Source organism: Neomonachus schauinslandi, chromosome 4 (genome assembly GCF_002201575.2).
Source record: "Neomonachus schauinslandi chromosome 4, ASM220157v2, whole genome shotgun sequence".
In the NCBI taxonomy this organism is placed as follows: Eukaryota; Metazoa; Chordata; class Mammalia; order Carnivora; family Phocidae; genus Neomonachus; species Neomonachus schauinslandi.
The window spans coordinates 180,311,597-180,328,980 of record NC_058406.1 but is presented as its reverse complement, the minus strand read 5'-3'; the positions used below and the strand labels follow the sequence as shown (position 1 = coordinate 180,328,980).

The following is a 17,384-nucleotide window of genomic DNA, read 5'->3' as shown; positions in this document are numbered from 1 at the left end:
AGAGACTGTAAACATCCTGGGTGTTTGGTCAGCTTGTCATCCAGTGTTGTTCTAGCCCCAGGGGGTGAGCAGATGAGTACTGGTGGGCATGTGTGTGGGAGGTGTGGCTTTGACAGTTCAGGGGTCCTGGGAGAGAGGATTTATGGCAAATCCCAGAGGGCTTTATCTAGTACTTTCTCCTAATGGAAACGGGAGGGAAGCCATTGAAGGGCTTTAAAGGGGGCAGGGACAGGGGCATGTTTGAATTTTGAAACAGTTTACTCTGGGGTCAGGATGGAGAATGGTTTGGAGAGCATGTTAGTCAAGATAACTTTAAGCAGAGGTGCCAACTGCAGATGTGTTTGAGCATGAGGATGGCTGTTCTTTTGGGTAACAAGGTCTCTGAGGACCAGTGGTTCTCGGGTGGGCTCAGTGGCGCAGCTGCCGTCAAGATCCCGCCGTCAAGATCCCACGGTCCATACTTGCCTTCAAGATCCTCAAGGCATTGACTGGTCTTTCGCTTGATCTCTTGTAGTTTCTGGGTGTTTGTCTCAGTTCTGAGCAGTGGACATGGTAATGTCCCGTTGAAGAAGAGGGGCGTTTCTTTCTTCTTAGGGAGGAAAACTGCTCCCAGAAGCCCCACTGGCCACCTTCAACTGGACCCCATTCGCCTGCGCTGAGGTCCTGTAGCCCCAGCTGCCGGGCTGGGGGAGGGGTAGGGCTGGGACTGGGGCAGGGTTCTCTGTCCCTGCAGCTGGAGGGGCGCCACCCTTGAGGAGGCATGGGCACCGGCAGTGGGTCCAGTGGCCAAAGCTCGAGCACTGCTGGCGGAGAGGTGAGATTCTTACCCAATCTCCTCTTCTCCACCCTGGGCCAACTGAGGCTCTTCCAAACTTTTTTCTACTCCCATCCGCCATCCTCATGCAGCCCGCTCTGCAGCGCCTTTCTAACATATGATGCCTAAAGCAGAGTCAAGATCATGAGATCCCTCCTGATGATGCAGGCTACCGCTGTGTGGATGCTTCTGGTTTTTTAGTTGATTCATGTGGTTAACCCGGGTTCAGCTCATGGCAAGCTCAGATTCTTAGGGTGCTGGTTGTTGTTTCTGGGGGCTTTTTTTTTTATATGAACATATCTATTCCTGCTGTGTTGCCCACATATTGAATTGTGTCCCCAGGTGAGTTCTTTTATGAACTGGAGCATTATTTTAAAAGCACAAAAATCCCTCGATACGTTGTTTCTATCTCTTCATAGCATCCAGTATATTCTACTGTAGTTGCTTATGCACGCGTATCATACAATATGTAGGCCCCATAAAGAACTTCTGTGACTCAGGCGATTTGTAGACTTTTTGAGATGTGTTTAATATAGCCACTACAGAATGATAGAAAAAATTCCCATTAGGCATGGTGCAAATCCAACCTCACAGAACGTGAGCACTGGCGGCGATTTTGCAGGTCCCTTGTTTTGCCCTGTTCTTTAGCTCTGCAGGACTTGTGATGTTCCTCAAAGGATGGACCTGTGTGATGGTCCTTGACTTTCCCCTTTGGCCTTGGAGAGTAGTAATGCACAGTCCGTCTGATTGATGCTCTCATCTGCTAATTTTTCTGTTCAAATTCAACGTTAACGTGTTTCGTGCTCACACTAATTATGTGACTACGGACCCTTTCCAGGCAATTAAATTCCCTAAGACTGTTTCCACCAGGTCTACACATGTTCCGGGCACCACCTGGATTATGGGGACAAGCACCAAAAGATGTCATCTGTAGAACACAGAATATTAGCGGATATTTTGATCACTCTGCCCCATTAGCCGTGTGTTTTCCTAGCCTCATCTTGAGAGAGCCTTCCTCCCACCAGCAGGCCTCCCTGAGAATTTGTGCTTCTCCATTTTATCTCGTCTATCCAGGCGAATGTTGGTACATTGATGTCTGGCTGCAGGCAGACCTGAATCGTGGTAAGCACAGACTTACCGAGTTGCCCCAGGCAGTCTCCCCTTGGTTTCTCCGGTCTTCTCTAGCTTCTGCTTTATTGCTGTGCGGTTCTAACTTCACCTGCGTGACGCCCCCCCCCCCCCCTCCGCCGCCCCTTGCCAGTGCTTTCTGAGCCCCCACTGTCCGTCCACCCATGTGCGTGTCCTGCAACCAAGCCCCCACCACCCTGTGTTCAACTCTGCTAACAGGCTGTGTGGAGTGGTTCCCTCTGCTTGTCATGATGTTCTGAAGAGGTGATTCTTGGGCAAGTTATTTCAGGTTTGTGGTTGTGATTCTAAGACAGAAAACGCCTTTCCCCTTCCTCCCCTATTTCCTTCGGAATCTGGAACAGCCTGCATTCAAGAGATCGCTTGCACTTTTATTCTTCACCTTGGTATTGGAGTGTTTTTTAGCCCTCAGGTTACTGCCAAGTCTAGCCGTGTGAAGTTAGCTGCTGTTCCTTCTGTGGCTGACGCAGCCATTCTTTCGTGTGCTGAAATGTCTTTTGAACCCATTCAGTTCATCTTCCTCAGTGGTGGCATGGGTTCGAAGCACGGATGTAGGGTAGCCATTCTTGCACATAAAATGCTCCAGCAGCTCACCACTGCCTTCCACGGCGGCACGGGGGTGCTGTGGGTCAAGAGCAACCTCAGACATGTTGTGCTTGGCTCTCCCATTGTTTTAAGATTTTGTAGATTAGTGTCAACCTTGAAAAATCAGATTTCATGTAAGCAGTGGATTTCCTGTCTCCCTCTGAATAATCAAGACATCTGGTGACTTTGTCCCCGGCCCTGACAGGGTGGCCCCGACTGGCTCTGGGGCCTGTGCTCTGTCACTAGAGTCCCGCTTGGTGGCCTCGCCCACTCACGCTACGAGCCTGGCCTCCGTGAGCACTGCACTCAGGGATGGAGGGCCCCAGACTCTCATGGGCCTTCAGGCCCTCTAGGACCTAGCTTTTACTCCCTCCAGTGTTTTATTTCTACCTCCCTGTGTCTCCATGAAGCTGTAGCTACACAGCATGCAGAGCTGATGGTTTTGGATGCTTCCATCGCTCCTCCTTTCAGTTGGCGCACAGCTCACTGTCCTTGCCCGTCTCTCCCACCACACTGCAGGGCTTTTGAGGAGAGGGTCTGCGTCTGTGCCTTATGGGCCTTTATATTCACCACAGAAGGTAGCTAGTAGTTGTAGCTTGAATGATTCTCCCTAGGCTGTAAATCTTGGAGACCATATCTTCTGCAGTAGCTCTGAAGTCTGGTAGGCTTTGTGAGAACAAGGTGAAGAGTTACGCCTGCTCTGTCAACACTGGATCCCCCGGTGCCTCGATGCTGGCCCCTGGCAGCAGTGTGGGGAGTATTTACTGAATCAGACGAGAGCCCGAAGAACCAGAGACAGTGCCTGAAGCGAGCGAGAGGCCCGCATAGCAGGGAGGACCAGCGTGTATATATCACACATAAATATTTCTTTTACTGTCCCTTTATAAAAAGGTTATGTGCACTCTCCAGTTCTGTCACTGATCTAAAAGGATATTTTATAAATCTAGGTATTATTTGCTCTTTAGGTGATGAATCTGACCTTGAACTGGAAAGGAAGTATAAGGAAGATGATCGAGAAAAGACCCCAAGGAGGCCGCGGACACAGAGGACAGAGAAAGTCCAGAAGATCCCCTCAGGAAAGGAGGCCGGGCAGATTTCCAGAGTGAAGAAACCCATCATCAGTGTGGTTTTAACGGCCCATGAAGCGATTCCAGGTGACCACAGCAAGCAGGAAGGGGCAAAACACGCATCTTTTGGCGAATCTGTACTGGGTAGCCCGACAGCTTGGACCCTGTGGTCCTGGGCAGCTGGCTCACTGACGGGGTCTCCCTCTGGTTACCCATTCCTGTGGCGCCACGGTGGGCCTGTTCCTTCAGGGCTGTCGTGGATAGCACGTAGAGGAGAGGTGCTGGGGGCTTTCTATTGCTGCCAGAGGCCCGATCAGCACGTTTCCTTCCTCTGCTCCCCTAGTCCAGCCCCTGGCCCAGGGGTGCCCTACCCTTACTGCCCTCAGTGTTGGGGCCCCTGTGGGAGACAGACCTACTCAGACCAGACGGATGCGCCTGCTCCCCAGAACCCGCACTCTCATGGTCCCTCCGCCCATTTTTAGTAGGCTCATCACATAGTTTATAATACTGGAGATTTTGGTCTCCCTTTTCCTTTCACATAAAATAGAGTGGAGGTATTATACTACCTTTTTTAAAAAAGGTCTTTCAGGAAGGGATACTTTAGACAAAAAGCAGTTTATGATAGCAGGTTCCAAAGTATTAGGATGGTTTTTTTCCTATCCACTTGGGGTGATAGTTGTCAAATAATATTTAAAAATCAAGTTTAGGATTTTGGGCACCTGGGTGGCTCAGATGGTTAAGCGTCTGCCTTCGGCTCAGGTCATGATCCCAGCATCCTGGGATCGAGTCCCGCATCGGGATCCCTGCTCCTTGGGAGCCTGCTTCTCCCTCTGCCTCTCTCTCTCTCTCTCTGTCTCTCATGAATAAATAAATAAAATCTTTAAAAAAAAATAAAAATCAAGTGTAGGATTTTAAGAGCAGCTACAGCCTTTGAAGCACCTCTTTTCAATGGTAATAGTCACTCCTTATTTAAAGTGGAAATGCCAGATAAGTGCCTCTTTATCCCTCAGTACAGAGTAGGATGATTGGTAGGAAATAAGGCACGTAAAAACATGTGGCTAGAACTTTCTGGAAAGTTGCTTTGTCTGCCCCCTGCTTCAGAGCAGTATCGGCCCGGGAAGCAAAACCTCGGAGGGGGAGCGGCTCCTGTTCTTCGCGTCTCTGGAGATCCCCTCGGTAACTTCTCTAAAATTGCTGGTAGTCCTTTGAGCTTTCCGTAAGTGGGGGTAAACATGTAATTGATTGCTATTCTAGAAATGGGGTAGATTGGAGCCTTTTCTTTGATGCACATGTGCGTGCTCATGTCCACTGCTATACAAGCCTTTGATCGTTTCGCATCCCAGAAGTGCACAAGCAGAGGGACCTTTGTGTTTCTCCACTCCACACCCTTCATTTGCTAGGGTAGGAGCCGGCCCACCAATGGTAAGGTCATGTCGTTTGTGGGACTGGACCCTTGGCAGCTTGGATTCCTATTTACAGCTGATGCCACCGCTCCATAATCTCATGATGCAGTTTTCCATTTACTCAGAGTGGGACACAGGTGGTCCTATAGGAAACCTGGGAGGCGAACATATGTGTATGGATATCCCTGTCTTCCCTGTTTTTTTTTTAATAGATCAAGTGAAAATTACCTCAGAAGGATGTTATTTATTTATTTTAGGGAGAGAGCAGGAGGGGCAGAGAGAGAGGGAGCGCGAATCTCAAGCAGACTCCACACTGAGCAGGGAGCCTGATGTGGGACTTGATCTCATGACTCTGAGATCACGACCTGAGCCAAAACCAAGAGTCGGACACTCAACCAACTGCGCCACTCAGGAGGCCCAGAAGGATGTTTTGCTAGATTCCTAGAAAACTTGCCCTTTCCCCTCCACAGACAGACAGACAGACAGACACACACACACACACACAAGTTAAATGTGTGAACTGCAGGAAAACCAATACCTTGCAAGGGTGCTATACAGTGAAGACACACACTTCCCGGGGCTGTGCTCCTGTGTGGGTTGGGGTAAGAGCCCCTCGTGGTGCCTCTTTAATGTGCGGTGCCTTGTACTCATCTCAGGTGCTACCAGGATCGTTCCGGTGGAGGCCGGGCCCCCAGAGACAGGCACTGCCAACCCCGAGGCCACCCTGGCCGACCTGGCGCCTCGGAGAGGGTACCAGGAGTATGCCATTCAGCAGACACCGTATGAGCAACCCATGAAGTCCAGCAGGTAAGGTGTCTGTCCCGTGCGCCTCCAGCTGGGGCTGGACTCCCGTGATGGCCATAGCCGGCCAGAGGACCAGCACGTTACTTTATCAGGACTCTGTTTGCAGACTGAGTTGTGGACGACATTGGTTTCTTGATTTAACCTAGCAGTCAGACCCTCCGTTACAGTCCTTGTGTGTTGACTGAGCCCGCATTGCTTCTGTGAAATGCGTGGCAGATCCACACACTTTTGGAACTGAGCACCAATTGGCTGGATGAAGGTAGATCATTTTACTTAAGGCAAACGTATGTTCAACCTTGATAAAAAGAGGTATAAACAAGGCCTTAGTAAATTTGCTGATTTTTAAAGCTGTACATACTATGATAAGAAAAAAAAATCCCCTGCCCCCCACACTTTTAAAAGTAACACAAGCATCTTGGAGAAAGTCCCAGCACTCCAGATGATGTAGGGTTAAAGTAACCCATAGTTCTTCTAGAGGTAATTGCTATTGACAGTTTGGTCATATGCCACCATAATTTTTTCATGATATACTAAAATATAGCACTTTAATTTTGTTATTTTTTTTCTAATACAAAATAGTAAATGCTCTGTTATCAATTTTTTTTTAACTTACCACACCTTGAAAATCTTTTTCAGTACATAGTTTTTAACAGGCGTTTGCTATTGAATGGGTGCAGTATAGTTTCCGTAGTCAGTTTTTGCTCGATGGACAATGCTGCCCTCAAAGTTCTGCTACCTTTGTCTTTCCGTACTTCTTCACAACTTCCTGTGGCATAAATTGCTAGAGTTGAAATTGCTGTCTCGAAGGATATGAGAATTTAAAACTGTAGTCGACATTGAAAACTGCCCTCCAAACACATTGGGTCAGTTGAGAGTAGGTACGTTTTCCACACCCTCTCCAGGGTCTCTTAGCTATGATCGGTACCTGCTCAGGTGGTTTAGCAAACTGATCATCTGAGCTCTGCAAACATTTTCCCAGCTGAGAGGAAAGACAATGAAAATGTCAGTTGCCAGTGGGTTTCACCTGTTTCTGGAAGAGGGGAAATGAGCTGTTCTTGAAGAGAGCATAGCTTTTAGTGCCAAACAGACCTGGCTTGGCTCTAGACTCTTCTACTGGGGCTCAGCTCAACAGACTAAAACCTGTTATGTGCCAGGCACTGGGGAGGAGAGAGAACAGGATCGGCACGACTGTCGTCGGGATGAAGCTTTTACTCTGTGTGTTTGACACAAGTGGGTTTGCCTTTGAGCCTCCATTATACTAGCCGTAAGATTGTCTCTAGTACAGTGTGATTTCTTCTAGTGTTGAGAATAAATGACAAAATATATGAACACGATGTCATGTGGTATGCTTCATTAATTTGTAGCCTCAGTCCTGTATGCTTGCAGCTATGAGCAGCTGAATTTATTGATGAAGTTATAAAAATACTTACTCCTTTGGCAAAACTGTCATGGAATTAAATTTGAAGATCGTTCTGGTCCCAAGTTGATTTGTAACCTTAGCCAACTATCTGTACACTATTTCAAGGTTTGCTGGGGATGGGTTCAGCTAACTGGTCATCTAGTTAACAGGCAAATGGACACAATATCTAAACAGCAGATTTAGGCTGTATTCCAATTGTCATGTATTCTGTTAATATTTTATAGTGCAAATTACCGAATAGGAAAGAGACTTTTTTTGCATGACTATTTTGCTTTGCAAAATATAGATACAAATGTCTAGGTTACATCAACATATCAGGTAGGTTCTCACACAAATAGGACACAGACTCATTCTGTGGAAAATTTTGGAAGTGCAGAAAACTGTAAGAACAAACGTCATTTGTAATCTCACCGCCGTAATATAGTCACTGTTAATGTTTTTAATGTATCTCCTTGCAGCCTTTTTTCAGCCCATATGTTTTATAAAATTGAGTTTATATTTTATAATGCAATTTTGTCTCTTGTTTTTAATACCTAATCACATTGTACTTATTTTCCTCCGTTACTCAGATTATTCACAAATTCTTCTGTAGTGACATGTTACATTGTGATGAGGATCCTCTGTAATCTACTCAGCTCTTCACACTGTAGCCAATGAGATCTGGTAAAATGCCCATGTGATTGTACTCTTCAAGGCCTCACACTGTTAGGAGAACTTGAAGATCGTTCAAGGCCCCCTGTGGGGGCCTCCTGGGGCTGCCACTTCTCCAGCCTTGTCTCCTCATCGTCTGCCCGTGGTCTCTGGGCTCTAGCAGGTGCTCTAGCCCTCTGGGCCCTTGTACTTCTTTGCTCTCTCCTTGAAGGTGCCTCTTCCTCATTCTGGATGCCTCCCCTGTCCCTGGCTTGCTTAACTCCTGTTCATCCTTAGCTATCTGCTCAAATGTCCAGTGCTCAGGACAGGCTGCCCCCTAGACTGATCAGTTTGCCCTGATCTGGGCTCAGAGAGCATCATCCTGTCTTTTCCCATCACCGCAGGGAGCCTGTGGTCCTTACCTGCTCATTTCTATGGTTATTAGTCTGGCCCATCCCTTCCTCCAGAAAGTGGGCTCCAAGAGAGCATGAGTTGTATTTATTTTTGTCTCTATTGTGTCCCCAGGGCTTGGAGTACTTTTTTGAATGAAAGAAGGAAAAAAATAAACGTGCAAACAAACTAGTTCCTTATGTTGGGACCTTTCAGCAGCTTTCCACTCTTCACAATGCTGTGAAAAGTTGTGCAGTGAACACCTCTGTTCCAATTTTGTACGCTTTCTCTCAGTAGATTCCCAGACGTGGAATAAGCACATCAAGGGGTCTGACCTTTAAAAGTTCTGCCTGATCACTTTCTAAAACGCAGTGGCAAGAGTGGCTTTCTCCCTGCCTGGGGAACATCTGGAGTGGGCTGATGTAACGGCAGTCATGTGGACGTTGCAGCTCTGTGCGTCAGTTCACGGTGGTAGCAAGCAAGGCTTGCGCTTGAGAGTCAGATGTCGGCTGCTTAGCATCTTCATCAGATTCATTATCATTGACAGGAAACAAGGCACTGAGGGCTTTTATCAGGTATTTGTGTAATGATACCAAAAAAATCAAAGCAAAAGATTTTCCTAAGACCATTTAGATGTTGCGTTAGAGGAGAAAATAATGTGATTTCTTTATTTAATTAACATTCTAAATCCAGGATTTCTTTCTCCAGTGTTCTTTATACCAATAAAATCTATCACCTTCTGGGTTTCTTTGTCATTTGAGAAAGATCCAAATTAGTTCCCTGAAATTAGCCTTGGGTTTAGCATGCAGGCGTAGTACTGACTTTCAAATTTGAATATTTTAATTACATTATGTGAATGGTACCCTCTGGTGTTTATGAACTACAATCGATTTAAATATTTAATTTTTTATTGTTACGTTAATCACCATACATTACATCATTAGTTTTTGATGTAGTGTTCCATGATTCATTGTTTGTGCATAACACTCAGTGCTCTATGCAGAACGTGCCCTCTTTAATACCCATCACCCCGCTAAACCATCCTCTCCCCCCTCCCCTCTAGAACCCTCAGTTTGTTTTTCAGAGTCCATTGTCTCTCATGGTTTGTCTCCCCCTCCGATTTCCCCCCCTTCATTCTTCCCCTCCTGCTATTTTCTTTTTCTTTCTTCTTTTTTTTTTTTTCCTTAACATATATTGCATTATTTGTTTCAGAGGTACAGATCTGAGATCCAACAGTCTTGCACAATTCACAGCATTCACCATAGCACATACCCTCCCCAATGTCTATCACCCAGCCACCCCATCCCTCCCACCCCACCCCCCACTCTAGCAACCCTCAGTTTGTTTCCTGAGATTAAGAATTCCTCATATCAGTGAGGTCATATGATACATGTGTTTCTCTGTTTGACTTATTTCGCTCAGCATAACACCCTCCAGTTCCATCCACGTCGTTGCAAATGGCAAGATCTCATTCCTTTTGATGGCTGCATAATATTCTGTTGTATATACATACCACATCTTCTTTATCCATTCATCTGTCGATGGACATCTTGGCTCTTTCCAGTTTGGCTGTTGTGGACATTGCTGCTATAAACATCGGGGTGCACATACCCCTTTGGATCCCTACATTTGTATCTTTGGGGTAAATACCCAGTAGTGCAATGGCTGGATCATATGGTAGCTCTCTTTTCAACTTTTTGAGGAACCTCCATACTGTTTTCCAGAGTGGCTGCACCAGCTTGCATTCCCACCAACAGTGTAGGAGGGTTCCCCTTTCTCCGCATCCCCGCCAACATCTGTCGTTTCCTGACTTGTTAATTTTAGCCATTCTGACTGGTATGAGGCGGTATCTCATTGAGGTTTTGATTTGGATTTCCCTGATGCCGAGCGATGTTGAGCACTTTTTCATGTGTCTGTTGGCCGTTTGGATGTCTTCTTTGGAAAAATGTCTGTTCATGTCTTCTGCCCATTTCTTGATTGGATTCTTTGTTCTTTGGGTGTTGAGTTTGATAAGTTTTTTATAGATTTTGGATACTAGCCCTTTATCTGATATGTCATTTGCAAATATCTTCTCCCATTCTGTCAGTTGTCTTTTGGTTTTGTTGACTGTTTCTTTTGCTGTGCAAAAGCTTTTTATCATGGTGAAGTCCCAATAGTTCATTTCTGCCCTTGCCTCCCTTGCCTTTGGCGATGTTTCTCGGAAGAAGTTGCTGCGGGTGAGGTCAAAGAGGTTGCTGCCTGTGTTCTCCTTTAGGATTTTGATGGACTCCTGTCTCACATTGAGGTCTTTCAATCATTTGGAGTTTATTTTTGTGTGTGGTGTAAGGAAATGGTCCAGTTTCATTCTTCTGCATGTGGCTGTCCAATTTTCCCAACACCATTTGTTGAAGAGACTGTCTTTTTCCCGTTGGACATTCTTTCCTGCTTTGTCAAAGATTAGTTGACCATAGAGTTGAGGGTCCCTTTCTGGGCTCTCTATTCTGTTCCATTGATCTGTGTGTCTGTTTTTGTGCCAGTACCATACTGTCTTGATGATGACAGCTTTGTAATAGAGCTTGAAGTCCGGGATTGGGATGCCACTAGCTTTGCTTTTCTTTTTCAACATTCCTCTGGCTATGTGGGGTCTTTTCTGGTTCCGTACAAATTTTAGGATTATTTGTTCCATTTCTTTGAAAAAAGTGGATGCTATTTTGATGGGGATTGCATTGAATGTGTAGATTGCTCTAGGTAGCATTGACATCTTCATAATATTTGTTCTTCCAATCCATGAGCATGGAACGTTTTTCCATTTCTTTGTGTCTTCCTCAATTTTTTCCATGAGTATTTTACAGTTTTCTGAGTACAGATCCTTTGCCTCTTTGGTTAGATTTATTCCTAGGTATCTTAGGGTTTTGGGTGCAATTGTAAATGGAATCGACTCCTTACTTTCTCTTTCTTCTGTCTTGTTGTTGGTGTATAGGAATGCCACTGATTTCTGTGCATTGATTTTATATCCTGCCACTTTACTGAATTCCTGTATGAGTTTTAGCAGTTTTGGGGTGGAGTCCTTTGGGCTTTCCACATAAAGTATCATATCATCTGCAAAGAGTGAGAGTTTGACTTCTTCTTTGCCGATTTGGATGCCTTTTATTTCTTTTTGTTGTCTGATTGCTGTGGCTAAGACTTCTAATACTATGTTGAATAGCAGTGGTGATAGTGGACATCCCTGCCGCGTTCCTGACCTTAGGGGGAAAGCTCTCAGTTTTTCCCCATTGAGAATGATATTCGCTGTAGGTTTTTCATAGATGGCTTTTATGATATTGAGGTATGTACCCTCTATCCTTATATCCCTATACTCTGAAGAGTTTTGATCAAGAAAGGATGCTGTACTTTGTCAAATGCTTTTTCTGCATCTATTGAGAGGATCATATGATTCTTCTTCTTTCTTTTGTTAATGTGTTGTGTCACGTTGATTGATTTGCGGATGTTGAACCAACCTTGCAGCCCAGGGATAAATCCCACTTGGTCATGGTGAATAATCCTTTTAATGTACTGTTGGATCCTGTTGGCTAGTATTTTGGTGAGAATTTTTGCATCCATGTTCATCATGGATACTGGTCTGTAATTCTCCTTCTTGATGGGGTCTTTGTCTGGTTTGGGGATCAAGGTAATGGTGGCCTCATAAAACGAGTTTGGAAGTTTTCCTTCCATTTCTATTTTTGGAACAGTTTCAGAAGAATAGGTATTAATTCTTCTTGAAATGTTTGGTAGAATTCCCCTGGGAAGCCATCTGACCCTGGGCTTTTGTTGGGAGATTTTTGATGACTGCTTCAATTTCCTTAGTGGTTATAGGTCTGTTCAGGTTTTCCGTTTCTTCCTGGTTCAGTTTTGGTAGTTAATACATCTCTAGGAATGCATCCATTTCTTCCAGGTTATCTAATTTGCTGGCATAGAGTTGCTCATAATATGTTCTTATAATTGTTTGTATTTCTTTGGTGTTGGTTGTGATCTCTCCTCTTTCATTCATGATTTTGTTGATTTGGGTCATTTCTCTTTTCTTTTTGATAAGTCTGGCTAGAGGTTTATCAATCTTGTTAATTCTTTCAAAGAAGCAGATCCTAGTTTCGTTGATCTGTTCTACTGTTCTTTTGGTTTCTATTTCATTGATTTCTGCTCTGATCTTTATTATTTCTCTTCTGCTGGGTTTAGCCTTTATTTGCTGTTTTTTTCTCCAGCTCCTTTAGGTGTAGGGTTAGGTTGTGTATTTGAGACCTTTCTTGTTTCTTGAGAAAGGCTTGTATTGCTATGTACTTTCCTGTTTGGACCGCCTTTGCTGCATCCCAAAGATTTTGACCAGTTATGTTTTCATTTTCATTGGTTTCCATGAATTTTTTTAATTCTTCTTTAATTTCCTGGTTGACCCATTCATTCTTTAGTAGGATGCTCTTTAGCCTCCATGGATTTGAGTTCTTTCCGACTTTTCTCTTGTGATTGAGTTCTAGTTTCAAAGCATTGTGGTCTGAAAATAGGCAGGTAATGATCCCAGTCTTTTGGTACTGGTTGAGACCTGATTTGTGACCTAGGATGTGATCGATTCTGGAGAATGTTCCATGGGCACTAGAGAAGAATGTGTATTCCGTTGCTTTGGGATGGAATGTTCTGAATATGTCTGTGAAGTCCATTTGGTCCAGTGTGTCTTTTAAAGTCTTTATTTCCTTGTTGATCTTTTGCTTAGACGATCTGTCCATTTCAATGAGGGGGGTTTTAAAGTCCCCCACTATTATTTATTGTTGTCTATGTGTTTCTTTGCTTTTGTTATTAATTGCCTTATATAATTGGCTGCTCCTATGTTAGGGGCATAGATATTTACAATTGTTAGATCTTCTTGTTGGATAGACCCTTTAAGTAGGATATAGTGTCCTTCCTCATGTCTTATTACAGTCTTTGGTTTAAAATCTAATTTGTCGGATATAAGGATTGCCACCCCAGCTTTCTTTTGTTGTCCCTTAGCATGGTAAATGGTTTTCCACCCCCTCACTTTCAATCTGGGGGTGTCTTTGGTTCTAAAATGAGTCTCTTGCAGACAGCATATCGATGGGTCTTGTTTTTTAATCCAATCTGATAGCCTGTGTCTTTTGATTGGGGCATTTAGCCCATTTACAATCAGGGTAACTATTGAAAGATATGAATTTAGTGCCATTGTATTGCCTGTAAGGTGACTGTTACCGTATATTGTCTGTGTTCCTTTCTGGTCTATGTTGCTTTTAGGCTCTCTCTTTGCTTAGATGACCCCTTTCAAGATTTCTTGTAGGGCTGGTTTCGTGTTTGCAAATTCTTTTAGTTTTTGTTTGTCCTGGAAGCTTTTTATCTCTCCTTCTACTTTCAATGACAGCGTAGCTGGATATAGTATTCTTGGCTGCATATTTTTCTCATTTAGTGCTCTGAATATATCCTGCCAGTCCTTTCTGGCCTGCCAGGTCTCTGTGGATAGGTCTGTTGCCAGTCTAATGTTTCTACCATTTTAGGTTACATATCTCTTCTCCCGAGCTGCTTTCAGGATTTTCTCTTTGTCTCTGAGACTCGTAAGTTTTACTATTAGATGTCGGGGTGTTGACCTATTTTTATTGATTTTGAGAGGGGTTCTCTGTGCCTCCTGGATTTTGATGCCCGTTTCCTTCCCCAAATTAGGGAAGTTCTTGCTATAATTTGCTCCACTATACCTTCTGCCCCTCTCTCTCTTTCTTCTTCTTCTGGGATCCCAATTTCTCTGATGTTGTTTCATCTTATGGTATCGCTTATCTCTCTAGTTCTGCCCTCATGATCCAGTAGTTGTTTATCTCTCTTTTTCTCAGCTTCTTTATTTTCCATCATTTGTTCTTCTATCTCACTGATTCTCTCTTCTGCCTCATTTATCCTAGCAGTTAGCACCCCCATTTTTTATTGAACCTCATTAATAGCCTTTTTGATTTCAACTTGGTTAGATTTTAGTTCTTTTATTTCTCCAGAAAGGGTTTCTTTAATAATTTCCATGCTTTTTTCAAGCCTAGCTAGTATCTTTAAAGTGATGGTTCTGAACTCTAGATCTGACATCGTACTAATGTCCGTATTGAGTAGGTCCCTGGCAGTCGGTACTGCCTCTTGTTCTTTTTGTTGAGGTGATTTTTTTCCGTCTTGTCATTTTGTCCAGAGGAGAATAGGTGAATGAGAGAACAAAATGCTAACAGGGTAACAGTGTTCCCAGAAAATATACTCTAAACAAATCAGAAAAGACCTGAAGCCAGGGGAAAAGAAAGGGAAAGAAAGAAAAAAGAAAAAGAAAAAGATAAAATCAAACAAAAACAGAACAAAACAAAAAAAACCAGAATATGATCAAATATGATAGGCTGGTGCATAGATGAGTGCCATATAGTAGATTTTGGGTGTATTTTGGTCTGTTAGAAGAAAGTGCCTCCCAAAAGTTTAAAGAAAGAAAAACCTATATATGTACAAAAATAACGGTTGATATGATGCAGGGATGGAATATGACTATAAAGATGAAAATTATAAAAAATTTTATAAAAGGAATTGATAAGAAGTTGTTTGAAAAAAGAAAGAATAGGATTAAAAAAAAAAGGGAGAAAATGTGATCAGGTAGGAGACTAGAACAAAACCATACACTAGAGATTTAGGGTATATTTTGATCTGTTAGAACAAACTGTATCTCAAAATTTTAGAGAGAACAACGTATATATATATATATATGCCAAAAATAAGGGTAATTACTATGAAGGGATAGAATATGACTCTTAAAATGAAAAATGAAAATGTTTTTTTAAAAAGGGATTGATAAAATTTTGGTTGAAAAAGGGAAAAAGAAAAACTCAAAGAGGGCGCCTGGGTGGCTCAGTCGTTAAGCGTCTGCCTTCGGCTCAGGTCATGATCCCAGGATCCTGGAATTGAGTCCCACATCGGGCTCCCTGCTCTGCGGGAAGCCTGCTTCTCCCTCCCCCACTCCCCCTGCTTATGTTCCCTCTCTCCCTGTGTCTTTCTCTGTCAAATAAATAAATAAAATCTTAAAAAAAAAAAAAGAAAAACTCAAAGAAAGACAGTTAAAAAAAAAAATTAACTTTGAAAGACAAAAGAATCATGGTAAAAAAGCCACGGATTCTATGTGCAGTATTCCTCTAGCGCTGTAGTTCTGCCATTCTCATTGATCGGTAAACTTGGTCTTGGCTGGCTGTTCTTGCTGATCTTCTCGGGGAGGGGCCTGTTGCCGTGCTTCCCAAATGTCTTTGCCAGAGGCGGAATTGCCCTGCACTTGCCGGTCAGGGCTAAGTAATCTGCTTGGGTTTGCTCTTGGGAGTTTTGTTCCCTGCAAGCTTTCTGTACAGCTCTGGAGGACGAGAGTGAAATGGCAACCTCCCAATCTCCGCCCCGGAGGAGCCAAGACCTCAGGGCCCCACTCCTCCGTGAGCCCCCAGAGAAAAGCAGTCAATCACTCCCGTCTCCCCGGTCTCCGGCTGCACTCCGTGCTCGCCCGGCCTGTGACCGCGCGTCTCTATCTCTGGCACCCGACCCCGGGTGGAGTCTCCAAACCCAGCAGATCCCTGCGGTGCACTCCCGCACGGCTCCTCCTAGGGGAGGAAGGTGAGTCTCCCCAGATCTGCCGCTTGTTGGATTCCTGCTGGAGGAGCAGTGGCCCGACTATGCTGTCGATCATGGTTTATGGCAACCCCGAGCTGAGAGCCCGCTCCTCGGCTCCGTCTCTGCAGCCGGCTTCCACGCTCCGATCCCTGGGAGCTCTGCCGCACTCAGGCACCCCCGGTCTTTCTGTGACCCCGAGGGTCCTGAGACCACACTGTCCCACGAGGGTTCCACCCCCTGCTTAGCCACCAGAGTGACGTCCCTCAGCGGAGCCGACTTCTAAAAGTTCCGATTTTGTGCTCCGTGGCTCTATTGCTTGCCGGAAGCGGCCTACGGAGGCCCCCTCCCCCGCCATTTATCCTCCTGAATATTGCCTCGGATTCCCTTCTCCGCACGTCCTTCCTTCCAGAAAGTGTTTGCTTTTCTGTTCAGAGAGTTGTTGCTATTTTTTTCTTCGATCTCCTGTTGAGTTTGTAGGTGTTCAGAATGGTTTGATCCCTACCCAGCTGAATTCCTGAGGCCAGACGAAATCCAGGTTTTCTACTCCTCCATTTTGCTCCGCCCCTTCGATTTAAGTATTTTTAATTTAAAGACAAGGCAACCTGTGTTGATCAAATCTAGTTGTATGGATAGTTCCATAAATACAGATTGTGCAGTTACAGTGGATACAGCCTAATGGTGTCTGATTAACAGCACTTAGTGATGATCAGTGTTTCTGAGGATCTTTGACAACCTGGATATATGTCCAGAGGGAGCAGCTGTGGAGGTGAGGAAGCCTCACCTACTTGTCTGGCTCATCTGCCAATTCCTGTCCCTGCTGCTTGCTGCAGTACTTTGGTTACCATCATTCACTGATTCCAGAAGTGAGGCAGGGCTCTTCCAGGCACTGGAAGCCCCATACAGGGGGCCTTCTCAGTGCGTGCGGTCACACTGGGGAGCGGAGTGGTGGGTGTGCTGTTTGCAGGCGTTATAGAGGACGAGGAGCAATGTGCAGGCTCTAGAGGCTCAGTCTGGTTCGGGTCCAGTCCTGGCTTCACCACTTACTCATTGTATAACCTGGGGCAGAGACTCTGTTTTGTCATCCTTACAATGGGTGTACCAGTAGGGTTTGGAGTACCACCTACTCAGTATTAGCTGTTACGACCATCTCATACTCATTACCATATTGAAAGAGAAAGGATCCATGAGGCAGACCATGCTTTTATTCTCCATCACATGCACAAAAAATGACACAGTGCCTGAAACAAACCGGCAGGTATTCTTAGATGACAGTCATTGATAAGTGGTTTGTGAGTTTAATGGATGGCAGTTGAACAGCAGTCTTCTTTTCTCCGTGTGAGTGCCGAACTAGCTGTGGTGAAGGAGGAGGGCGATGGGGACTGGAGCATCAGCTCAGTTACTGATGGAGTTGCGGGGGACATAGTGTGATGCACATCAACATGCAGGTTCCCGTTCCTGGGCACCTGACTGCCTCCACTCCCCCCCCCGGAAGTCCTTGATTGCTGCTGGCCAGGCGCACGCAG

General features: G+C 44.8%; 1 protein-coding gene across 1 annotated transcript in view; it reads left to right on the top strand.

Moving 5' to 3' along the window:
* ZFAT (zinc finger and AT-hook domain containing) overlaps positions 1 to 17,384 on the top strand; it is a 197,194-nt gene that overhangs the window by 62,155 nt on the left and 117,655 nt on the right. The window contains exons 4-5 of the mRNA XM_021688474.1: positions 3,511 to 3,699; positions 5,672 to 5,822. Coding sequence (XP_021544149.1) covers positions 3,511 to 3,699; positions 5,672 to 5,822 — 340 coding nt within the window. The remainder of the gene's footprint in view (positions 1 to 3,510; positions 3,700 to 5,671; positions 5,823 to 17,384) is intronic.